Source organism: Zonotrichia leucophrys, chromosome 7 (assembly GCF_028769735.1).
Source record: "Zonotrichia leucophrys gambelii isolate GWCS_2022_RI chromosome 7, RI_Zleu_2.0, whole genome shotgun sequence".
Classification (NCBI taxonomy): Eukaryota; Metazoa; Chordata; class Aves; order Passeriformes; family Passerellidae; genus Zonotrichia; species Zonotrichia leucophrys.
In genome coordinates this window covers 30,268,113-30,292,730 of record NC_088177.1, presented here as the reverse complement: position 1 = coordinate 30,292,730, position 24,618 = coordinate 30,268,113, and the positions used below count along the sequence as shown (strand labels likewise).

Sequence of the window (24,618 nt, the reverse complement as noted above, 5' to 3'; positions counted from 1 at the left end):
GCACCTTCCCCCCCCTCCCACCGCATTCGGGGACCCCCTCCCCCTTTCCCGCCCGCCGCGGGGCGGGTCTCCGTGTGACGTCATTCCGTGTGGGCGTGGCGAAGGCGGGGCGGGGCGGTGGAGCCGCCGCCGAGCCGGAAGTGACGCGCGGGCGCGAGAGCGGAAGCGGCGGCGCAGGCTCGGGCGGGTCCCCGGTGCGCGCAGCGGGCTCGGCTCCCTCAGAGCCGCTCCCGGCACCGACATGATCCTGCTCGAGGTCAACAACCGCATCATCGAGGAGACCCTCACGCTCAAGTTCGAGGGCGCGGCCGCCGGGTAGGGGCAGGGGAGCCGGGGCGGGGCGGGGACGGGTCCGCGGACCGAGGGAGGGGCGAGGGGGCGGTGGCTGGCGGGGCCCGGGCCGTGCCGTGCCAGGCGCCCGGCCACGGAGCGGAGCCTGGCGGGTGGTGCCGGGGGAGGATGGGGCTGAGACGGGCGGAAGGTGGGGGCCGGGGCACGGTGACAAGGCAGGATGTGGGGCCGGGGAGCAGCGCTGAGCCAGCGGGTGCTGTGCTACTGGGGGCGGCCCGGGAACGAGGAGGGCAGAGCGGGCACGGGTGGGGGCCTGCAGGATGCCGGGCTGGGAGGGGGCGGTCAGGGTGCGGGACCTGAGCTGCGGGCGGCGGGGATGGGCAGAGCTTGGGCACAGGAAGAGCCTGGCAATGAGGGAGCAGAGCGGGACAGGGCAGTGTCGGAGGGGACAGTGGGGATGCATGGGGCCAGCAGTGCCAGAGCAATGGAGAGCCCAGGGAGAGCAGGACGGATCTGGGAAGGGTGCCGCAGATTGCCGTGTTGGGGTGGACTGGAGGACAGGGCCTGGACAAGGAGGAAGTTGGGAAGGGAGGAAGGCGGATTTGCAGCGTGTTTGCTTTGGGTAAAGTGGGCTACATCAGCGTGGTGCCAGCGCTGGTACAGAATGTGTAGGGGGAGGCGGGGAACAGGAAGCCTGAGTACGGAGTCACGGCCTCTGCCTTTTGCTTTGGGCAGAAGAGCAAATTCCAGGTTGCTCCCTCTTTGCTTTCTCGAGCAGAAGGGATACAGGCACAGGGGTCAGCCACAACCACTGGTGCCAGCCTGGTGGATGTGCTGGCCTCGGGGAGCAGGCTGGGGGTCTAGTTCACGCCCACATCTCTGGCTGGGACAGTTCAGTCCCTGGGGAGCCAGTGGGTTTTTTTACTGAGTATTGCACCAGGGCAAAAAGATGCTTGAGAGGACCCAGCTTAGCTTGGAAGGAAACCCCTTAAGTATGAATGTCCTTATCTGCAGCCGAGTGGCCTGTGGGCTCGATGCACTGCCTGCTGAGTGAGACACCTTTGTACAGACACAAAGCCTCGAGAGGCAGAGCCGCGGTGTTATCTCTGGGGTGGAGCCTGCCCTGGCGCCTCACAAGGCAGGGCTCAGGCTGCTCCAGGAAAGGACCCCCCAGGCAGGTGCCTTTTTCTGTGTTACCTTTTTTTCTCCAGCGATTTTTGAAGCTCTCAAATTTTTGCATGCAGAATGTTGTCAGAGGTCATTTACTCTGCTTTGCCCCCCTCTCAATTGACTTGTTGCTCAGATCCCTGTTTTGTTTTGGAGGGGATTTTTTTTCCATAAAATAATTATGCAGGCTGCTCTGCCTTGGAGGACAGCTGAGCTTCTTGCAGATTTTGATTTGTCTTGAGCCCTGATCATTTAATGCAACAAGTTTCCCCAGAGTACAGGCACGGCACTGGGCAGAGAGAGCTCCCAGGTGACCACTGTGGTATTGCAGCCACTTCCATTAGAAAATATGGCATGTACAGAGCTTCACAGTGAGTGTCAGAACAGCTTGTCTGTGCCAAGGCACTCTTCCTGATGGAGAGGGAAGAGCATGCATGTGTCCCTGTGTTGATCTGATGTGGAGGGGCAGTTTGCAGCTTTAGATGCACCCCAAAACTCTGACTCTGTGAGCAGAGCTGTGCTTGCTTGCCCTGCAGCAGCCTGCAGGCCCCTGACATTTCCATTTTGCTGCATGGCAAAGCCACCTCACTTGTGTGTTGGCACGTGTGCCTGACATACTGATTGTTCCTGGATCAATTTGTAGGGTGGCTGATGGTGCTCTGCTTCTGCCTTTTAGTCATCTGTGGCATGTTCTGTTCTTTAGATGGCGTTTCTAGATTAAGTTTTGTGCCTTGAGTGTGTTGCTGAAGGTGAGGAAGACATTTACTTCTGAATTTTCTTCTGTGCTTTTTCTGGGGTCCCCCATGCAGGCAAGTCCATGGAGGTTTCTCCTGCTTTCAGGTCTTCTAAGGAATGGATGTTTCAAAACATTTATTCAAGTGATATTTCCATTTCCCATGGCCACAGCTCTCGGGTTATTCCTGTGGTGCTCAGCCTGGAGGCAGGAAGGGATTTCCTGTATTTTGCTGTTTTGGTGATGCTTTTCCAAGGTGTATCTTGGGGCTGAACACAGGATAGTCAGGGCAAGGTCAAGCCTTGAAGAATTTGGTGACTGGGAGGAGTGAGTGTGGGCACTGGGGCAGAGTTGGGTGTACATTGTTTGCTCTAACCCCGAAGTGCAGCAGATGTGATGCAGGGATTTGTCAATAGGGGTTGTCTCAGAGCCAGGTGTGCCTGGTGGCTTCAGCACCAGCCTGCAAGTGGGGCAGGGCTCATTTCCAAATCCTGTGCCAGAGACTTTTCCTGTGACATGGGCTGTGTCACTCCCCTCTGCTGCAGTGCAGCCATAGTTTGGCAGGTCCTGCAGAGCTTCCCTGGGCTGTCAGGTGGGAGACACTCCACATTTCACCTTGTCATATAGAACTAGGTCACATGTAAAAGATGGAATTCATTAACTGCCATTATTGTCATATATGTCAAAATCTGCTCTGCGTGGAGGTCCATCAGCTGTCCCTGGAGTTCCCAGTGTGAAGGGTGCCTTGGCAGGACTGCAGACAGAGATCAGCACTTGAGACAGGGCCTGACCCACCTCTGAGAGTAATCCCTGGCCAAGGTCCTTGGGGCTTGGCGGCATCCACCTGTAAATAGGGTAATTTCAAATCTAATTTGGTTTTGTGGGCAGTCCCTATGGAAATCTCACCTCCTTGGACAGCCACTGTTGAAACATGATTTAGATCAAGGTGGTGACAGATTATGGACTTCAATGCATCTGATTTTTTTTTCCTTACTTAGCTCTAGTAATTTCTGTGTTTAAATCTATTCTCTTAAACCAGCCACATTTTAAAATAAAAACCTAAAGCTCCCAGAATCTGTTGAAGTAACTTGAGTTAGGAATTTGCTTCTGCAATGTGGGAATATCTGGTCAGTATCTAGAAATAAGTTTATTGAAATGAGGTTGGCTTGTGACCTTTTTTCATGTCAAGAGGAAGCTTCCATAAGCTTTTGACCAATTCATTTGTACATGAGATGTTGCCTGGAAGCTGGTGTCATAGGTGAGTTTTCCCATTTCTGATAAAAATGTTGTGTGAGGAGATGAACTCTACGAGTTGGAAAATCCTGTTTCTCATCATTGCTTTCCTTTGCTAACTGCACAGACATTAAAAAAACCCCACAAACACTTTAGGTGTAAAACATTTTGATGATTGTCTTCTGTGTCTGATGAATACACATTCTTTTTGACACTAGCAAATTTGCCATCCAGTTTTGTCCTGCACTAATTTAACTAACCCCAGGGAAAGTGTGGCACAGGGCTTTGGTCTTAGGGTTTGGTTTTCCAGTCATACAAAGCTTACCCAAAATCTTTAGTCAATTAATCATCTGTCTCAAACTGTTACTTATTATTTACCCACTGTGCCAAAGAACACACATTTGCATAGCTGGGGTACAGCATGCCTTTTCCTAGGTTGGGGGGCAGAGGGAAGAGAATCTCAGATTAAATTGTTGGTTTCTTTACAGCCATTAGTAGGTACAGCTCTGCAGGGCTCCCTGACAATTAGCTACATAGGAAATCAACTGAAGCTTGGACTTCCCTGATGCAGAGTGGTTCCTGTGAGCCAGCAGGAGCTGGGCTGAAGCTGCACCCACCTGCTTTATGGTGTTCCCCACCTGCAGTCACTTGATGATGGTGTGCTGCAGAGCTGAGCCTTTCAGACACAGAGGCTGAACCCTGGCTGAAACCAGGCAGTGAGAACTTTGTGTTCATGGTGTGACTTGCAGTGAGTTCATCATGGGGAGACAGGAGTGTCTGGAAGCTGTTGATGAGCTGGGAGGGTAGAAGAACTTTGAATCCTGCAGGGCACTACTGAGGAACTCTCTTCAGGAGTGGTTGTGGTTATATGTGGCTCCAGTGCTTGAGGGATGCTCAGAGACCCCACCAAAACCAGATTGTTCCTCTGCCATCCCCTCATTCTTGCTGACACAGACATTTTTGTGGCTTCAAGGGAAACAGGATTGGGGAAGTGACCTAGGTTAAAATTAAACAGGCAAAACTGGGTATTTTTAGCTAGATGAGTTTCCTCATCCCATTCATTGTGTCCTGGCTGCTCACTGTGGTGCAGCCATGGAGCAGGGATCAGATCTCCCTCCTTCAGCAGCAGTGGCAGGTGCTGGCTCAGTGTCCTCACCAGCCCAGCCTGGAGCTGCACATCTCTCCAGGCACAGCCTCACCTGCTGAAACTCAATCTGCCTGACTGCAGAGTGCTCGGACATCAGGGAATGTGACTTAGCATTAACAGTGGATTGTGAACCACCTCTGGAAGTAGATAGTCCTCCACTCTTGTGCAACAGCACAGGGAGCAGGAGGGAAAAAAAGCCAGATCTGAAAAGTGTTAGGCTTTCACAGGTGGTTCTGTCATCACTCCAGCCTCAGTTTTCATCTTGGGTTCCTAAGAGCAGCCTGCTCTGTTTTGTCTTCAGAGAGTGGTTCTCACTGCAGCCACCAATGCTTGACAGCAGAGAAGAGTAGGTGTCCATCACTGTACTAAAGAAACACAGTAAAAGTGTGCAAAATGAGGCTCTTACACAGAGACTTGGCACAACTCTCGATCTCTGTGGTGGGGAACCACAGGTTAGCTGCTTACAGCTGAGGATGGAGGACAGCTGAGGACAAAGATCTGGCTGGAAGGGGATCTGCTAGTGCAGGCATGCAGCAGGACCATCTGTGCTTTGTCCACTGTGAGTCCCACTGCTTTCCTACCTGCCCGCTCCTCCAGGCTGTTGGGCACACAGCAAGGGAAAAGCTTGGGCATGGAGGGGTCACCTAACCAGGAGGGGGGAATTGGCGCGTGTAGGGTGCTGTACGCAGCTCAGCAGCGCCCACTGACAGCACTCCTGCTCCTGTTCATGGTGGGTGTGCTGCCAGAGCTATGGGAGCTCCTTGGTTGCATATGCTCCTGCAGCTTATGCAGAGAGGCTTTTGTTAGCTGAGCGGGGCCCAGAAGTGGAGGAACTGTTCAGAGAATTTTAGTCATTGCTCATAATTTTTTTTATTGAGGTGACCTTTCTGTAGCAAGAGCCTGCAGTCTGTCACTGAATCTGGCTCACTTTATCTAAATTGTGTGTTGACTCTGGTGATCTGAAAGCTCTGCTTAGAGCTTTTACGCTTTGAAATACCCCTTTCCCCCCTCTCCTATGGGACAAGAGGTTAGAGTATCTGCATGCCTGCAGCTTTTGAAATAATTGCCGTTCTCCATTATTTGGTAGAGGCCTTAATTGTGGTGTGGGAGATGCTTCAGTATGGCTGTCAGCCAGGTTCTTAAATTTGTCTTATCATACAGCTAAGAGCCTTTGTGGCCTGAGAATGAAACAGGGAAGTTCTCCGAATCGAGTGAGGAAGTGCTGTCAGAAAAAAGATTTGCTCTTGCTCTTAAGTGCTCGCTGGTTCTCTCCATGGGCACCTGTGGCTCTTCACGGATGTTCTGCCAGGGTGAAAAATCTGATTTGGAGCTGGCCCTGTATTAGATAGACAGGGCGTAGGAGCCATTTGGAGATGAATAAAAGGAACACAGGCAAGAAGACGTAAAACCTGTCAGAGTCTTTTATTGTTACAAGCAGAGGGCAGATGGGATTTGGTGTGGGTTTGACTTCAGACCTGATAACTGTTATCACAAAACAGACTGCTGCTGGGAACAGCTGCCATTTTAGCGTCGGAGTTCAGACAGGGGTTTGCAGAAAGGTCTGGTCTGTATTCAGTGCAGAGAGAAGCCATCTCAGTTATTCCTGGTATGAGCTGGTTTTATTGTCCCTTCAGGGCAGAGCGTAGCAAGCAGGGAAGGTCACTGAGGGATGCTGTGGTTCAGGTAGCATTGGAGGTGAGGGGCTTGCAGGGGTCACAGCAGCTCTCTGCCCCAGGAGTGGATGAGATGTCCTGTCTGAAATCCTCTGAATATAGCTCGGGTTAGTCTGTTTTCAGAGCTTTGGATCAGGGGTAGAAGTGAACCCCAAAAGACCTCCTGGCTTCCCAGTTGGGATTTACAGTCCAGCTGGGATGGCTGTGATTTAGAGTCATTCAGCACCAAGCTGCTAAACTGCCAATTCTTGCTATGGGTGCAGAGAGCCTCCTCATGGAGGCAAGGGACACCAGAGCACACTAGACCAGACAGAGCTCTTTGGGATCGTGCCAGTAACCTGACAGTAGCTGGTACCCACCCTCAGTGCTGCAGGCCCATGCCAGGCCTGCTGTGCATGCTCTGCAGTGAGCCGTGGCTGGCAGGAGAGCAGGAAGGACAGAACACAGAGAGGACACATTGTGCCTCCATAGAGCTATTTCCGGTGGTAGAAGATGGGGTTGCTGGAAGGTCAGGGGAAGTGAACATGTCTGTTGTTGCTAATCCAGAAACTATGGAACCCTGGAGGTGAGAGCTCCTCTCTCTTCTGCTTGGGGACTTCTTGAGGTGGGAGCAACAATCCAGGTAGCAAAAGGAGTGGTTTTTTCTGTTGGAGAAAAATTTTGAGTAGCCAGGGTAGTTATGATGAGGTGAGCCAGAGAAATAAATAGAAGCATTTTAAACACTGTGATTGTAAAGCTCATGAACTTTGAAAGGCTAAGGGGGCTCACTTTGCTCCCAGCCACACTATCAATGCTCCTTCCTGTCCTCCCCTGGCCAGTACTTAAGCGTGTGCCTGGTGAGGCAGAAAACCACTGTGCTGTAGGTGACAGGGCCAGCGTGGCTGAGAGGAGCTCTGTATGCGGCTCACGTGAGCTCTTGCTTCACTGAGGCTGTGCTGGGAAGTGGTTGAATATTCAGTACCCAAAGTTCTGCCCAGTTACCTTCTTTTCCCTTAAACACTCCCCCTCCTCACCATCCCCAAGTACTGGAACTGAGCCACTTGGGAAATCAGCGTTAAAATAACTTCTCTAAGAAATGACGTTTGCACAATAACAGGCTCCAACCCAGCTGTGTTAGCAGTGAGCTTTTGTGTGCAGAACAAAGGCTCTGTGCAGAGCCATCAACTGGCTCCTGTACATGGTCTTGCTCTGCTTCTTCAATGATGTGATGAGTGATCTTCCTGCCATCCCCTGGGTACAGGACAACCAGATGGGGAATCATCCTTCCTCAGCAAAACCACTCCAGTGCATGGACTGTCAGCCACTTCCTTGCATTTCTCAGAGGGAGGTGCTGTGTTTGGAAGGCTCTGCTGGGAGCGGGGGCTCTGGGAGGTGTCAGCTCGATGTGTGTGGGGAATGGGGTTTGAAAGCTGTAATTTTGAAAAGATGGAACAGAGGTTTAAGGATGCATCCTGTTTAATATTCCTAGCTCTCATGTGCCTGGCTGTGCTATCTTTAAAGCTTCCTACATAGGTTTCTTTTTTTATAAAAATTTATACTGCCATCCAAGCTGATTCCCACGTCTGAGTGTGGTGCTCTAAAAGAGGAATACGTCTGCATCAGCTGACCGAGTGGGATCTCTGGGATTTTCTTTCATCTCTGCTCTGAGCCATCCTCAGTGAGCAGAAGTGGCTTGGACGTCTTGTGGAATTGCTCCCCTTTCCAAAAGCCCAAGCTAAATAAGCAGCCAGGGATGGCTGCTGAGCCTGTGTCAGGCCCAGCTGGGGAGAAGAAATGAAAGCAAGAGAGGTCACAGGTAGCTGGCACAGCTTTCAAATGAAAGGACCTGCTTTGGGTGCACTTGCTCCGCTTCTTTCAAGTGTGTAGTTTTTATCCTCAGCAAGGTGGCACAAAAGACAGAGGCTCCCCAGCCTTCAGACAGAAAAAGGGCTGTTGCCTTTCACAGCTGATCACTTTTAAGAAGCAGGAACACCTCCTCATTTTCACTTAGGTTCTCCATCTGGGGGTTAATTCCTCCCTTTCTGCTGGAGTAAAATGTTGACCTGGTGAGTGTCTGGGATCAGTGCAGTGTCTTGGTCTCCCTGTATTGCCCAGCTTGAGTTTTATCACATTGTGGTCATTTCTGCCTTCCAGGAATGAAGCTGGCTGCAGAAAAGCTGATGGAGAAAACAATGCTTGCTGCTGAGATAAAATCATTTAAATTGTTACAGAGTATTGTCAGGGAAAATAGATGTTGAGTCATTGCTTCCCCCCCCCACCTTCCTCAGTGTGTGTACCACAGTGTTACCAGTACTCAGCAGCACACAAGTGTGTGGAAGAGCAAGTTTTGGCAAAACAGTTGAAGCTGGTCTCTGGGCAGCAGCAGCAGCATGGCTGAGACCACTGACTTTACTCTGGGGAGTTATTTCAGTATGCTGGTTCAGACAGGTGGGAATGAACTGTTAGAGACTAGATTTCTGTTAGCAGCAGCATTATTAGCCTGTATTCGAATATTATCTACTTTTGAAAAATAAATGGAGATACAGTGTGAAACAGCGGTAGCAGACTGGCATTTTTATCCTGTTCTCATTTTCCATGCCTGCTCTCAGCAGTGGAGATACCTTTGCATCAATTCCCTGTTGGAGAATGACCTATTAATACCAGTCCCCTTGGAGCTGTAAAAGCAGTTATGTAGTGCCAATCCCAATGAAATGACCTTCCAAAGCAGTTACATCTTTCATGGAGCCCTACTCTTTCACAAATCATGAACAAATATCAAAATAGGGTTTGTTAAGAAGCAGTTTAATCTTCATAGTCACAGTGTGAGATGTGATGTGCCTTTGGCTTGCAGAGGGTTTTGTTGCTGGTGGGGGTCCCAGAGACCGCTCAGGACGGTGTTAGAGCATGTCCAGAGCTACAGTTTTTCTGCAGAGGCTGTTGGCAAAATGTTGGGGTGTTTTGGAAGGGGGGCAAGATGAAATGAACGTGTGGAAAGTTTCCTTCTTTGACCTGCTCCTGACACTACTAACACTTTCCTAACTTGGAAAAGGCGTCTTCTCTGCAAGCAAGTTATATCAGTGCATTTGCAGAACTGGTATTGATGGCAAAGGGGGCACTGTGTCAGGAAGGATTACTCAGCTCCCTTCCATGAACTGGTATTGCAGAACCTTACTAAAGGTCCTCTGTCCCAAAACCTGTGTCATGGCCATTCTGTACGGAGTGTGTGCTTGTGAAAACAAACTTCTTAGAAGGGGTAGCTTTCTTAGGCATTTCTAACTGGAAATCTGTGATGTCACAATCTAATAATAAACTAGAATACTGGAAATCTGTGCCAGCTTCAAAGTCTATTTTATGTCATCTGGGGTAAAACTGGTGCTTATAGGAAGGGGAAAAAGTCTAAGGTCTCTTCTCAGAGGTTACTATTAGTCGGACAGCAGGAGATAAAGGGGTTTTGAGGAAGGGCTGCCTGTGAAAAATAAGGTGTTGGAAATTAATCCTTTTTCCTTTACAGCTTGGAAGCTGCTGTTAAGAGTCCTCATTTACCTCCTTTGTTTTCTTTGCTTTTTAGAAATAAACCAGAGGCAGTAGAAGTAACATTTGCAGGTAAGGTTGGCAGCTCTCTTGACTTTTCAGAACTAAGGGCTGGCTTGAACAGTCTGCCCACACCACTGGGCAGAGGCAATGTGGAGACCCTGCAGTATCCCCAGAGTTGGCTGCCCCACTATTTCTCTGTCTGTCTGCCTTCCCTGGGACTTCCCTAGAGCACTGAGTTCACTGGTGGTAGTGCTTTGGTGTGTGCCTGCTACACAGCTCTTCTCTTTTACCTCATCTGTTCTCTAGTCCTGCCCTTGGTGCTACTTGTTATGAGGTCTTTAGCACCATCTGGTTTGGGTTGTTAGGAAGCTGACTTAGGGTGACAGGCAAAATGGATTCATCACCTCAAGTTTGCTCTTCAGGAAGAGAAATGCCAAGAAAGTTCAAGTACTCATTCAGCAACTGATTTTTTGCTTCTGTTATCAGGAATCTGGGTAAGCTGCAATGCTCTGTGGGGAAGTGGAGCTTGCTAGGTAGCTGGAGGGTTGCCTTTCCCTTCCTCCTGCCCTCCCTGCCCGTTCTGCAGTGAAGTGGAAGCTCTCACAGCAGGCGGCGGCTGCGCTGCCTTTGCTGGCAGAGAGGTTTTCTCCTCCAGGCTGCAGCTCTGGCCTGGTGGGCATGTCAGTCACTTTCTGTGCTGGCCATCCAGAAGGCTCCCGTCTCTGCATGTTTGTATCCTTGTGCATTGAGCACAAGTGGATTTGCCAGGGATGCTAAATGACAATAGACTAAAGCTTTCTGTAATGGACAGGTGTCAAAATTGTTTCAGCCCTGTGAATGATAGCAGGTCTCCCTACATGACATTTCCATTTTGCTTAATTGCGGGTTTCCCTCTTGCTGTGTGTGTGAGGGCTGGAGCAAGAGGAGCAGTGTCATTTTATGCAGTTACTAGAACTTGTAGGGAAAGCCTTCCTCAGAAATAGGAGCTGGTTCCTGCTCCCTCACATTTCTCTTGCTTGCTTCTTAGACTTCGATGGAGTCCTTTACCATATTTCAAACCCCAATGGAGACAAGACAAAAGTGATGGTCAGTATTTCTCTGAAATTCTACAAGGAACTCCAGGAGCACGGTGCTGATGAGGTGAGTAAGCATCTCCAGGCCTCCTGCCTACAAATACTGCGTTGATGGCAATGCCTTTGTGGTGTATCTAACATCTGACTCTTAGAGAAGCATCTGTGTTCCCATCTCACACTGGTCAAAGAATCAGCCCTGTGCCAACCAGGAGTACCACTTTGCTGAAAGACAAGGGCAAGTGTGTTCACACTGTCTGGTGCAAAAGTAGTCATCCTGTATGACCCTGCAGCCTGAAAGGCGGAAGGCACTTGAATTTCACAAGTTCAAAGTGAAGCCTGACCATTAGAAATAGTTTCCCTGACTGATGTGTTGAGCCCACAAGTGAAGGAAGGTGCCAAGACAGAGCTGTGGTGCTTCTCTTCTGACTCCTAACCACACTTGAGAGCAAGTGTTGGGCTCCTGTTGTGTGTGCAGACCTTGGTTTTCAGACTGGTTCCCTTTTCACTGCTGCTGTGTGAAGTCCCAGGCTCAGTTCCTGTTGACTGGGCCCTGTGGCTGCGGAGGGCCATTTATGGTAGAAAAAAGGAGCCTCTCTGAGCTGTGGTTGGATGGCAAGGCAGGAAGTGTGACTCAGTTCCTGAGTCAGTTTTCAAATCTCCACATGGTAGCGAATGGGGTTCACCTAGGGCTTTTCAGCAGGCTTTTGCCTCTGGATGTCTGTCCTTGGAAGAAAACAAGGAAACTGCTCCATCAGTTTATTGTGAGTCTAGTAAGAAATGGGTGATTTGAACCCAAAGTGAATTCCTGCGCATTGCCATAAGACCCACCTAAGTCAGAAGAGATATGATTGAATGTCCTGCTTTCCTGGTTCCTGAAAGCAGAGCTTTCTAGGTGCAGCACTGCCTGCTCCTGAAGGTACCACTGCTGGCATGAGGAGTGTCAAGCAGCCCAAATGGTGGAGCCTTCCCAGCATGTATAGTGAGGATCAGTGCAGTGTGTGATCCCAAGAAAATTCCTGCGGTGGGCAAGTGGCCGACAGCACTGTGCACCAGCAGCCATTGTAGTGGTGAAAGGCAACTTTCTATAAACTTTTAGAGGAAAGTGGGATCTGTTCAGGACTGGCTTGGAAGTACTGACTAAATAGAAATTACATTTTTCAGTCTCCAGTCATAATGTTGCTTTCTGCACTTCCCTGCAGACAATGTTGCTTGTTTCTGCTCTGTCTTTGGTGAAACCCCACTGTGAGGAATGCAGAGTGGGCTTCCTGCTAAGACAGGGCATCTTCCTGCACCACTGCAGGCAGGCTCTCTGCAAGGAGGTTTTGGCATGCAGAGAGTCTGTGTATCCTTTCCACGTGGTCGTGGGTGTCATCCCAGGAGGGCCAGTTCTGCCCCAGCACTGTTGTGTTCTTCTCTGTGAAATACTGCCTGTTCCCAGCCCCCTCATTGACACAGAGCTATAGCTCAGTTGGAAATTGCCATTGATGTAAAATTCAGCAGTAATTACGTTTGAAGAAAGGTTTTTGCTGTGCTGTAGGCGGTTCTGCTTCTGGGAGGCATCCAAGCCTGCGTGGCAGTCTCCTCTCGATGCCCATCTGTTCGTGCACTAGGCTGAGACAGTCACTGTGTGATCACCAGGCCATGGTGTGCTCTGAACTTGCCGTCCTGTGAGGAGAGGGACCGGGCACACTTTGCATCTGCCTTTGAATGGAAGGAAAAGTGGTAGCCCTCAGGTCTGTTGTGTCAGGCTCTGCTGATTGTTCTCCTTTGAAGGTATGAGCTATAAGGCTTCTTCCCCACACAAATCCGACTAGCAAGAACTTGAAAGAGTTCCAGTTTAGAGTCCTCTCCTGCAGTATGTCCCCTGTCAGTGGAGTTCAGGGAGCCCTCCCTAGAACAGGAACAGCCAATAGTACTAGAAGCTGATGACTTAATATTTGTCTGAGTTCTCTTGGACACTGGGGGAGGCAGGTGCTGTAATTTGATACTTCTAAAAGAAGACCAAATATGGCCTAGGCTGTGCAGGAGGAAACAAGTCCTGATAGCTTGTGCATTCAATGTTTAATTTCTTTTCTAGGTATTGAAGAAGGTCTATGGAAGCTACTTGGTAAATCCTGAATCAGGTAACTCTGCAATAACATTCACTCTGTGTGTGTATGTGTGTGTGTATGTGTGTGTGCGTGCGAATGCAATTCCAAAGTTACTTAAGTCACGTGAGAAATGCTCATATGAAGGCTGCACTTGAAGAGCTTGATATCTGAGGCTCTCTGTACAATGAATTGCAATTTGAAATTGCCAATTTAAAAAGTGGTTCAGACACGTCAGGGATGAAGTAGCTTGCAGCACAAGCTGTAATTCTTTATGCAGTCCTCCTCCAGGAAGCCTCTGTTCCTCACGGTTGGGGTCTTTGTTCTTCTCAAAGATGCTTTGTAAGACGCAGAAAAACCATGGTTACCTGTGACAACATCTCTTCCTACTCACTGCAAAAACTTGGGAGCAGTTCAGCCAGCACGTGTGTCTGGGAGCTTGGGAAGGAGCCCCGGGAACGTTGCCATGGCCACGCGCCGAGTTCAGGCATGGCTTTTGGCAAGTGCTTGGAGTGGGAATAACTCACCCCTGGGGCTTTTGGGAGGATTTAAGGCAAAAGTGGGACTGTAGGTGTCTCTTAAAAAAAAGTCTCTGCTTTCATTAAGGCCTTATGTAGATTATTAAAGCTAGTGGCTGTCCCTTCCCAGGTTACAATGTCTCTTTGCTCTACGACCTGGAGAACCTTCCTGCAGACAAGGATGCCATTGTGCACCAAGCCGGCATGTTGAAGCGCAACTGCTTTGCTTCAGTCTTTGAGAAGTATTTCAAATTCCAGGAAGAGGGCAAAGAAGGAGAAAAAAGAGCAGTCATCCACTACAGGGATGATGAGACAATGTAAGTGTTCAAACTAAACAGCGCGGGGCTTGGACAGTGGTCAGTAGTCTGCTCCTGTGCACAGCTCTAGGTTTTGGTGGAAAGTCAGGAAATCCTCCTGCTCCATGCTTTGGCCAGGGTAATAAGGGCCTGTTCTAGGCTGCCACAAGTATCCCATTAGGGTAATGCTTATGCCTCGGGCTGCTGGGATGTTACACAAGAGTCTCTGTTAGTGGCATCACTTGTGGCTGCATGCAGGAGAGGAACTGGCCACTCCCAACAGAAATGTTGTGCTCCCTGTAAATACTGTCTCAGGGGAGGGGAAATTTACAGCACCGAGGCCTGTGAATGGCTGTTGTATGTACTTGACCTTGTGCTTTTGAACTCCCTAGCTCTGGTTCACAGGTGGGTTCTCTCTCTGCCACCTGCAGGTACGTTGAGGCAAAGAAGGACCGTGTCACGGTTGTGTTCAGCACGGTATTTAAGGACGACGATGATGTGGTGATTGGAAAGGTGTTTATGCAGGTATGGAAACTGAGTTACAGGGAAAGGGTCTGGTCCTCACTTCAGATGCCTGCTTGCTTGAAGCAGCATTGCCAAATAAGCTGCTGAAGTGAGCACAAAGGCGGTTTAACACATGAAAGTGCTTTGCTCCATGCTGGATTGGGATGGAAGAACATGCTAATAGGCACAGACAGTGCATTTTCCTGGCTCTTGGATTGGCATCTGTATCATCAATAGTCTTGTTCATTTGGACAGTCAAGCGTATTATGTGTTACAGATGAGAAACACCACAATGAATACTTCAGTCCCCACATTGAGGCCCTGTAATGTGGATAGCTATGGTGTAGGGATCTCCAGCCAGCTGAGGACCTGAGCTTGTTGAGGAGGCTGTAAAGGGAGAGGAGGGGTGAGATAATGTCATGCCATGCCTGAGGAGGAGCAGAGAATGGTCTTCACCTTGAAGTTTCATCCTGCTAATGATGAAACTCCATCAGCTCAAATGCTGCAGGAACACTCAGCAGCTCAGTGTGACAGCTCTTGAATTTCAACTTTTTAGAGCTATGAATACACTGAATTTGTGGGCTTGAACCAGTCATTGCCAAGTTATGGACTGGACTCAGCTGAGTCTGGTCTCAGCTACCTTTTCCAATTGCTGTTTAGCTGGGGAGCATTCAGAGACTTGTAGTAAGCACTTAGAATGTCTGTGAACAACTGTATGCAGCCTGGAGAAAATGAGAGATCTATGTGCAGCTGGGGAGGCTCAGTGCATGCTTATACCTGTGTTCATCTGTGCCACTGGCCCACCTCACTCATCTGCTTAAGCTCCTGGGGAGCCAGCCTCCTGTTTGGGCATGGCCACAGAGTAGGGCCTACAGGGCGTTCCAGACACCTTTAACCCATCTGTTCAAGGGTGCCAGGCCATGCTGACAGGCTCATGGACAGCAAGTTACTGGCCCAGTTTGCTGGAGACCAGTGTACCTGTGTTGGGTGTCATCAGAAGGGGTCTGTTGCAATGGAAGTCTTCACAGCTCTGTTTGCTGTGTTCATTTATTCCAGACAGGACATCTGTTCTGGCTTTGAGGTTTTCCCCCACCAAGCATATCCCTCAGCCTGGAATTCAGCTTTTAAAATGGGAAGGGAGGCATGATGTGAACAAAATGGGGTTAGTGAGGTTCCTGGGAAGATGGCAGTGCTTCAAGGCAGCAGCTGTCCTGGAGTCTCCATGTCCTGAATTCTTGGTTTTTAGAACAGCAAACCCTGCCTCTGCCCAGCCACAGGAATTTCCACTCTGAGTCACACTGGCTCTTTCCCTCCAGCTATTGCTCTTGCATAACACAGCTGGGCATGGTGTCTGCTCATCTGGGCTCTCATGGAGAAAATGTGACCATTAACTAACCAGTGAAGCCATTTGAACCATTTCACCCTCTGGCATAAGCAGGCAGAAGTGCAAGCTAAGCATTTCATTAAGGAAACCCCAGCAATCTGCTCTAAAAGGGACGTGGATGCCCCTGCCTTTCCCAGGAAAACTGCTCAGAGGAGAGGCCAAGGGTAGCTGATAATGGGTAGGTTGGGATGGAGGTCAGTGAGGCAGAGAGAAGACTGCTCTGCCTTTGGGCAGGAGAATGGTCTCTGGACATTCCCAGCACACACAGAGATGATCCTTACAGTTCTGAAATGCAGAGCCAGCACATTTCCTGTGAGGAGGGGGAAGGGATCTCCCTGCCTGAAGGTATTGTTTCAAGGTGTAGGGAAGCATTAAGAGGAGCAGACTTCACATACAAGCTTCAAGCCCCCAGATGCATCTTGATGCCTAGGCAGACTCCTGGTGGGAGATGGTTTCTCAAATGGCAGAACCTTTACACTAGGTGTGATGGAGACCTTGCAAGCCGTCCTGAGAATTTCTGGTCCTCGGGGGTGATGGGCACTGTGCACTTTCACTGGAAGCATTGAAGTTCCAGCTGGGGCTGTGCTGTCTCGTGTGCTTGCTCAGACTGAGGTGTCCCTTCCACAAAACACCCATGGCAGTGGTGTGACACACTGAAAGCCACCCCAGCTGAGGGACTGTGCTATGGTCATATATAAACCCAGGACAGCCATGCATTTTGGGCTGGGTTTGCTGGGAAAAAGAATTACTTTCAGGGTGTTTGGCCTGATGAACTTAATCAGTTCATGGAAAGCTGAGCCATCTTCTGCTCCTTGCCCTTTGGGAGTGAGGAACCCCATTTGCTTTCCCAGCATGTTGCTGAAGGATCCCAGTGGGAATCACCTTCACTTTGTCTTGTTCAGGAGTTCAAGGAGGGTCGCCGGGCCAGTCACACAGCCCCACAGGTGCTCTTCAGCCACAGGGAGCCACCCTTGGAGCTGAAAGACACGGACGCAGCTGTTGGCGATAATATTGGCTACATCACTTTTGGTAAGCAGGCAGCTCAAGGCTTGGGGATGCTTGGGGAGGAGAGAGGTTCCTGTTGCTGCATGAAAAGCAGAAAGGAATTCACCTTCCCTGAGTGTTGAAGTGGGCAGTTCAGGGCTGCAAGGACTCGGGTTGCATTCTGTCTTGTGTCCCCTTTGGAGTGTCCCTTTTCTGTATCAGGTCACCTCAGATATGCTGTGGGCAAGAATATGTGGAAGTGGACAGTGAGTTTATTGTGCACCTACAAATTAAGTTCAGTATTTGGAAGCAAGGGGAAGAGTGGCTTTGCTGTGATATTTTGGAAACTGGAGGTTTCTTGTGAAAGCTTTCATGCAGCTGTACTTGTAGGTAGTCCAGCTGCAGGGAGCTGTGCAGTGCTTGATCAGCAGAGGCAGCCAGAGAGCAGCAGCAGAGCAGTGCATTCTGCTTCTCCAGCTCTGCCTCTTTGCTCTGGGCCAAACACTGATGAGCCACTTACCCCTGCCAGAGGTGCTGGCCAGCAGAGCCATGACTTCCCCCTGGGTAGCAGTGTTGAGGAATCTAAACCCTGCCCTGTTGAAAGGGATAGGTCTCTTCAAGATGGTTGGGTGTGTTATTAGGGTGTCTCAGGCCAGCATTCCTGGAGTTTGGAGCTCAGAGATGGAGCACAGGCATTGCAGGGAAAGGTGAAGATAGCATTGCCCTCCTCCTGTGCTGGAAATAGTGCCTTGAGGCCTGGGCAGGTGACAGCTATGGAAAGAAGAGTTCCAGGATGGCACATACTTTTGTTCTTGTTGAGACTAAATTTCACCAGACGCAGTCTCAGGTGAGATCATCACCCAAACAAAATGTTCTTTCAGCCCTCGGATCTGGGACACCTATCAGAGCACCAGCTTATGGAAAGAGCAAGCTACCTGCTTGTATCCAAGTCTGTCTTATGTTACAGGGCTGGCAAGCTGCCAGGCAAAGATCCACAACCAATTTCAAGACCCCAGGGCAGAATGGATCTTTAAATTGATTGAGCAGCCTGGGCACCCTGGTCTGCCTCCCAGCTTGCTCCTCCAATTGTATCTCCCAAGCACTGATCATGTGGTTTCCTACAGTGCCATTGTTTCTGGACACCTGGCCTTGCCTGTGTCCTGCAGAGTGCACAGGCTCCTGTGGGAAATGTGGAAAAGTGCTCTTAAGCCTTGTATTTAAAATCACAAGTGCTGCTTAATCTTGGTATGTGTCAAGAGTAAAGGGTTCTTTATAGAGAGCAAGGCAAGGATTCAATGCAGCACACCCTGAAGCCTCCAGCACTGATCCTGAGGGCCTTGGCAGCCTCAGGAGGTACTAATGGTCTGTGTTGGCCTCTTCTTTCAGTGCTGTTCCCCCGTCACACCAATGCTGCAGCCAGAGACAACACCATAAACCTGATCCACACATTCCGGGACTACCTGCACTATCACATCAAGTGCTCGAAGGTATGAGGGTGGGGAACACAGGGTGGCTTCAGCCCATCTAACCTGGGTGCTGAAGGGGAGAAGCAGGGACAGGGGTGCCCCTTGAGAACTCAGGGTCTGCCTCTGCCATCCCCAGTCATGCAGGGGTGGCAAGGATGCATTGTTGCCTTCTCCCTGCTCTTGGACACAAGACTTTCCTTTCCATTCTAGCAGTGAAGTAGGATTTTTCCCTTTTGGATCTGGTTTGTTTCCTGAGAACAGAAATGAGGGTAATTGTTCAGAGTGACCTGGCTTAGATGTGTCCTGAAATCTCAGCTGTGAAGAAAGGCTCCTGACATGTCCCCGTTTTGTCCTAATGAAACACAGGCCTATATTCACACGCGTATGAGGGCGAAAACGTCAGATTTCCTCAAGGTGCTCAACCGTGCCCGTCCAGATGCAGAGAAGAAAGAAATGAAAACAATCACGTGAGTAGCAAAGCAGGGCATGGCTGCCTGGGCTTCTCTGGCTGTCGTGAGCTCAGTCTTGCTCAGTTTGGCAAACTGCAGTCCAGGGCAGGTAGGGGCGACCCACAGCTGAGTGCCTCAGATGTCCTGTGAGGAGCTGGGTCTGAAGCAAAACCCTGTGCTGGCAGGTCCTTCACAAAAGGCTCATACATGGCCTTGGCAAGCCCTGGCATCTCCATTTCCCCCCACCAAGCCCTTGGTGGCATTCCTGGGGGCTTTTTCCCTGTTATATTAGAGGTGCCTTGTCCATCTCTGGCGGCAGCTCCACCTCACAGAAGGGAGAGGAGCCAGGTCCTTCCTTGGGCTTTGTGGGCACTGGACCAGGTCTTGCTGCCCAGTGTGTCTGCAGCTCCTCAGTCAATGGCTGCCCTTGGGCAGCTGATGGCTGCGGCCAGGCCACCATGCTGGCTGGCTCCCTCTTGTGAACAAGGAGCCCACAGTGAAGTGGATGGAGGAGAGCAGTTGTGTGAACATGTTTCACTCAGATCCCTTACCTTGTGCTTATCCCAGAGCCCCTTGGTGTCCTTTTTTCTCTGCTTGTCCTGTCATGCCCCAAAGCAGCATGCAAAGGGGACAGGAGGGTTGTGTCCTCTGCAAAAGTTAGCCCCTCCTTCCCACAGCCCTGTGACTTGGTTCTGCAGCCACAGACCCTGTGAGCTCCAACCCAGCAGCGCCTGCTTGGCTTAGAGAGCTCACCATGTGTGCCCTAGCACAAGCCCCACAGGCCCTGGGGCAGTGCTGACCCCTCTCTCCATCCTTCCAGGGGGAAGACGTTCACAACCCGTTAACGCCGAGTCACCGAGGCTGCCGGAGGACGAAGGTTGGGGCACTTGCTACCTGATAATCGTAGCTTTTAATGTTGCACCTCTGTGGGCTCATAAGGAATTCAAGCAATCGGGGTCTGTTTGTACGACACTTGGGGGAGTAATCTGCAGAAACGAGCTGTGCTTGCGAGGACTCGATCGTTCCAAGAAACAAAACTTTAATTCCAGTTTGATTGACTTAATTTCTTTTCTTTTTTAATTTTTTTTTTCTTTTCAAGCTGTTTCGCTTTGCAATATGTTACCGGAAATAAGTTGCAGTATTTCTTAAGAGAATAATGCAATATTAACTTGTTTTCTTCTGAGTATTTGAGTTCAAAACTCCTGTATCTGAAGAAATACTGTTGGGGTTCATTAATAAAGAAGATCTTTCTATCTTAAAGGACTGTGAGGCTTTGGCTTACTAATGCACGTGACTTTGCCCTGGAAGGGGTGTTTAGTCACAGCCCCAAGGGAGATAGTTCCTGTATTGTGGAACATATGCCTTCTAGTGAACTTTGGGGTACAGTACCCAGATCTGGGAATAGCGTGTTCTGTTAGGGAACTCCTAGACTGTACAGAGCAAGATTCTCCTTCCTTCAGCTAGCAACCTGCACCCTCCTATCCTGACCACTTCATTCTCCCTAGCAGGGAGAGCTAGGATGGGAGTCTCTGCCACTGATCCTCAGGCCATAGTTGGATGCCAGGGTGATCCCTGAGGAGAGAGCATAGCTCCCCAGATCCTCTTCCCCCCCCAACAAGCAGAGTAGATGGCATCCAGTTAAGTGAAATAATTTATATAATTAAAGACATCTTCATACAAAACCCCTGGCTTGGCCCCTGGATGGTGAGGGCAAAGCAGGGCAGGCTGGAAAAATTACAAAGCACGCACTGGAGAAGGGTGGTGAAACCATGTCCCTCGTCCCTCTGTACACAGGGCGCAGGGCAGCGCCGGGACGCCATCCCTTGACACAGTTCTAGCGATCAGGCCGCTGGACGCAGAACACTTTGGCTTGGTGGTCGCCAGAGGTGGTCACCACAATGGAGGCATCCCTGCAGGGAGACAGGGCTCAGAGGTGGGCTGGCGGCTTCCAGTATCCATCACCCCCAGCCCAGCTCTGAAGTGCTGCACTCCCCTCTGAGACCCTGAAGTGTCAGCATGGACCTAGGTTTGTCCCCCACCTTGGGACCAGATCACAAGGGCACTCAAGAGGCAGCTTGTGATATGAGCTCTTAGGCTGGAGGCCCCTGCTACCACTGCTCCCCCCACCAGCAGGGAAGGGGTCTGGGGGTGCCTGCTCACTTGTTGACAGCGAAGTCGAGGATTTCAGCAGAGTGCCCTCGGTACTCGCTGATCATCTTCCCCGAGCGGGCGTCCCAGAGCCGCACGGCCCCGTCCAGGCTGCAGGTGTACACCACGGCCGAGCTCTCCTCCCACAGCAGCTGCACGATCCCTGACTGGGACAGGGGGAGACCGCAGTGGGAACCTCCAGCAAGGCTTAGCTCCCCCCATGTACCCCCACCCCCTCATGGTGTCTGCCATCCCCCCAGGAGAGCCAGACCCCAGGGCCAAGCACATCCGCTTTGCAGAGACTGCGGCTGCCCTCTGGGGAAGCCCAAGGCTAAGGGAGAAGTACAAATTGGGAACTGGCCCTTGGGCTCCAAGGGAGATCTCCAAAAGGCCCAAACCCACCTCCCAGGCTTGGGTGGGGAGGGAGGGCAGTACCTCATGTTGGCACTTATGCCTTAGGCTCTGTGTGGAGAGGTCGTAAATAGCCAGTGTGCCGTCAAGATAGCCCACAGCAGCCAGTGGCATCCTACAGACAAGGGAAGAGGCATTACATGGGACATGGGGAAGCAGGGATGCAAACACATAAAGGCTCCAGGTAAAAGGCAAACCCTATGCTGAAGGCTACAATGTATGGAGAAGATGAGGGACAACCTGATGGCTGGAGCCATCAAACACCCCACTTGGGAAATCCAAAGGTACAGCAAGTGAGCAATCAGCCCATGGTTTGTGAAGATGACAATGTCCTGGCAAGAGAACAGCTGTCTGCAGAGTATCCCAGCCAAGCACTGGTCCATCAGGCTAGCCCAGAATCCCAACAGTTGCAGGGAGGACTGAGCAGCTGGTGTCCCTTGGCCTCATACCAAAGGGATCTGGCATCTCCACACCCAGCGGGGGAGGATGGAGGCAAGAGAAATGCAGCAGATTGAGCTCAAGGGATGCAAATGGATCTGTATGACAAGGCCTGTAAGATGTAGCACTGAATAGGGGCTGTCCCAACACTCACACATTACAAAAGCCCAGCGACTCCACTGAGTTGGACTCTGCCTCCTCGCCCTCACTGATGGGTGCCTTGGGGGTCACGCTCTCCATCTTGAACACGCACACCACCTGGGTAGAGGGAGGGTGGCTATACCCCAAGGAAAGGAGACCCAGATGCACAAAGGTCCCGTTCGTACTCGATACCGAGTCTGCGCCTTCATTAGAACAAGGCGCGGCCCCAAATCCTCAGCTCCCGGGAGCAAACAAGAGAGAACTTCCTTCCAGGAGCCGGGCGGGACCACCGAGCCCGCCTTCACCCGCAGCGCGAGGGCGCCGCCTGCCGGCTGCCGATGGCCGCACACCGGCCCCGCATGTGAGGGGTCCCCAGAGCTCTTGGCTCTGCCCCGGCCCAGGACAGGGGACTTGGGAGGTCCCCAGCGCTCTTGGCTCTGCCCCGGCCCAGGACAGGGGACTTGGGGGGTCCCCAGCGCTCTTGGCTCTGCCCCGGCCCAGGACAGGGGACTTGGGGGGTCCCCAGCGCTCCCGGCTCTGCCCAGCCCCCACAGACGCACCTTGCCCGTAGCAGAGTTGATCAGCTTGGCATGACAGTCCACAGAGCCCGTCATGATCAAACTGCCATCCTGGTTGCTGGCCACACACGTCAAGGGGTCCTGATGGCCATCCTGGCCTGAGGGGTGAGCAGCAGGAATGAGCTTTATATGCCCTCCCCACAGAGCCCCAGTGAGCCTTGAAACACCATCCTGCAGCCTCCACCCTGCCTGGCTCTGCCAGCACCCCCACAAGCAACAGCCACCACTGTGACAGTGAAACCCTGTGCCAGGCTCTCTCTCTCCTGCCCTCACAGACGCCTCCTCTCCACTCAGGCAGAAGTCAGAGCCCGCTAGAAGGGGGTGTTTACCAAACAGAGAGCAGCCTAGGTGATAAACCTCTCCCTTCTTCCTTACCTTTCAGGACATGCAGCGAGGTTCCCTGCTTTAGGTCCCAGATGCGCATGGTCCCATCCTCATACCCCACCACTGCTCGCTTCCCTGGGTGAGACAGAAATAGCAGACAGGGATAGCAAATAGGGCCCCCCATCCCCTGCCTCCCATTCAGCACAGCCTGGGAGAAGCAGGAGGGCAGATGGCCCACACAGAGCTGGTGACATTTCACACTCCAGAGAGGCCCTGTGCCTCACCATCAGGCAGGATCCTGCCACATGTGGCTGGGCATGCTGGACCCTGAAAGGTCTTGCAGTCCCCACTGGGAATCTTCCACATCCAGGTGTTGCCATCAGCTGTACCAGCCAGAAGCACGTGGGCTTGAGGGTGCCACTCCATCCACTGGGCAGAGAGAGGGACAGGCAGTGTCACCCAAGTGCTGCCACCCCACTTGCCGGCTGGGGAACCCTTCCCAGCACCACTCACCTCCAAATCCCCCACCTCAAAGGACCACACCTCCTCCTTGGCATCCACCCGCCACACTTTGATAAGCCCAGACATGTCACCTGTGGCCACGAACACAGAGTCATAACTGAAGCCAGCACAGGTGACCGAGTCCTTGTGTCCTGTAAACATCAGGGGACAGAGACTGCTCAGGCCAAGCCATGGAAGATGGCCAGGAGCACAGCATCAGCTGGAGGGAAATGTGCGCAGATAGGCACTGCAGAGAGGGGACACAGCTGCTCACTGCACCTCACCTGAACACTCAAAGAGGAGCTCCCCGTCACTCACGCGCCACACAAAGGCCTTGTCATCCTCTCCGCCTGTCACTGCCAGCGTGTTGGTCTTGGGGTCAAGGCTCACACAGAAGACAGAATCTTCACAAAAGAGCAAAGAGAGGCTGCATGGCTACGGTGCTGATCGCACCTCACCTGATGTTCCCAGGGGACCCAAACCCCGTGCAGCACTGGGCCTGGGTGGGACATCAGCAAGCTGAACTCTCAACCCAACCCAGTAGGAACCAATTCTTCACGTGGGAGAGGAGAAGCACAGGCTTTCTGCCGAGCTTAGGGCCAGCTACTAATGGAATGGGGGGCCCAAAGGGCTCTTCTGTCAGAGCACAAGGCAGAAACAAGCCCAGGGCAGCTCTGAGTCCCAAGAAGGCTGGGAGACAGCAGCCGAGCAAGGCACTCTGCACCCCTGGACTCTGGAGAAAGCCAAGACGAGACCAGGTCCCGAGAGGGGTCCCAGCTGCTTCTGCCCGTGCCCAGCACTCACCCGAGTGGAGCGAGAACGTGACCTCGCTGTCGTCCTGTGCCTCCATGCCGTCCTCCACCCCCTCGTCATCCTCCGACTCCCAAGCCTCGCCATCGGGCTCTTCTGCCCCCTCGTCCTCAAAGTCCACGTCCTCCATCTCCTCGGCCAGGTCATCTGCAGAGGGCGAGGGTCAGGGCGGGGCTCGCGGCCTGCCCGGCTCGGCGGACAGCGGGGTGGCTGCGGGCCGGGGAGCGGGGGATGTGCGATGCCGCCGGGGCCGCGAGCCCCAGGGCAGGGAAACCGCAGAGGAACGGGACGCGACACGGGGAGAGGCCGCGGGCCGGGGGGATGCCCCGGCCGGGCCTGGCACTGGGGTGGGGCCGCAGCGCTCCCGGTGCCCCGGCGGGAGGCCGGACCCCCGCAGGCCCTGCCCGGTGTGTGGCGCAGGGCGCCCCGTCTCACCCGGCCCGGGCGGGCCCAGCTCCACCACCTCGATGATCTCCTCGTCGCCGTGCAGGTCCAGCGCCCCCGGGTCCTCCCCGGGCTCCATGCCGACCCACCCCGCCGCCGCTGCCGCCGCTTCCGCCGCGCGCCCCGCCCCGCCCCGGCCAGTCCCCGCCCGCTGCAGCCAACCACGGCCCGAGCCCGCGCGCAGATCCCGCCCTTTCCGCCGGCAGCGCGGGCCGGCCCCGCCCTGCGCGATGCATGCTGGGAGATGTAGTTTTCTGTCCAGGGACCTTGCGGCGCCGCCCGCCGACAGTCCCCGAGCGGCTAGA

The 24,618-nt window shown here is 52.2% G+C and overlaps 2 protein-coding genes across 2 annotated transcripts; one reads left to right on the top strand and one right to left on the bottom strand.

Moving 5' to 3' along the window:
- The first annotated feature begins 116 nt into the window (after nt 1-116).
- Nucleotides 117-19,778, top strand: ARPC2 (actin related protein 2/3 complex subunit 2). The gene is made up of 10 exons (XM_064719134.1): nt 117-315; nt 9,792-9,826; nt 10,785-10,897; nt 12,908-12,953; nt 13,566-13,752; nt 14,163-14,256; nt 16,522-16,648; nt 17,990-18,090; nt 18,436-18,536; nt 19,339-19,778. Exons 1-10 carry the CDS (start codon nt 242-244, stop codon nt 19,361-19,363), a joined length of 903 nt encoding a protein of 300 aa, XP_064575204.1. The 5' UTR covers nt 117-241; the 3' UTR covers nt 19,364-19,778.
- Nucleotides 19,569-24,428, bottom strand: AAMP (angio associated migratory cell protein). The gene is made up of 11 exons (XM_064719133.1): nt 24,305-24,428; nt 23,864-24,016; nt 23,344-23,463; nt 23,072-23,211; nt 22,843-22,987; nt 22,610-22,693; nt 22,217-22,332; nt 21,670-21,773; nt 21,102-21,192; nt 20,679-20,833; nt 19,569-20,428 (listed from the first exon to the last, which is right to left on the bottom strand). The coding sequence occupies exons 1-11, from the start codon at nt 24,390-24,392 to the stop codon at nt 20,353-20,355; spliced, it is 1,272 nt and encodes a 423-aa protein (XP_064575203.1). The 5' UTR covers nt 24,393-24,428; the 3' UTR covers nt 19,569-20,352.
- Between the last annotated feature and the right edge of the window lie 190 nt (nt 24,429-24,618).

Bases quoted from the DNA above. Each gene is read 5' to 3' on its own strand.
- ARPC2 (XM_064719134.1), top strand. From the start codon at position 242: ATGATCCTGCTCGAGGTCAACAACCGCATCATCGAGGAGACCCTCACG. The intron at 316-9,791 runs GTAGGGGCAGGG...TTTGCTTTTTAG, and splicing joins TTCGAGGGCGCGGCCGCCGG to AAATAAACCAGAGGCAGTAG. The intron at 14,257-16,521 runs GTATGGAAACTG...TGTCTTGTTCAG, and splicing joins TTGGAAAGGTGTTTATGCAG to GAGTTCAAGGAGGGTCGCCG.
- AAMP (XM_064719133.1), bottom strand. From the start codon at position 24,392: ATGGAGCCCGGGGAGGACCCGGGGGCGCTGGACCTGCACGGCGACGAG. The intron at 24,017-24,304 runs GTGAGACGGGGC...CGCCCTCTGCAG, and splicing joins GCTGGGCCCGCCCGGGCCGG to ATGACCTGGCCGAGGAGATG. The intron at 23,464-23,863 runs GTGAGTGCTGGG...TCTTTTGTGAAG, and splicing joins CACGTTCTCGCTCCACTCGG to ATTCTGTCTTCTGTGTGAGC.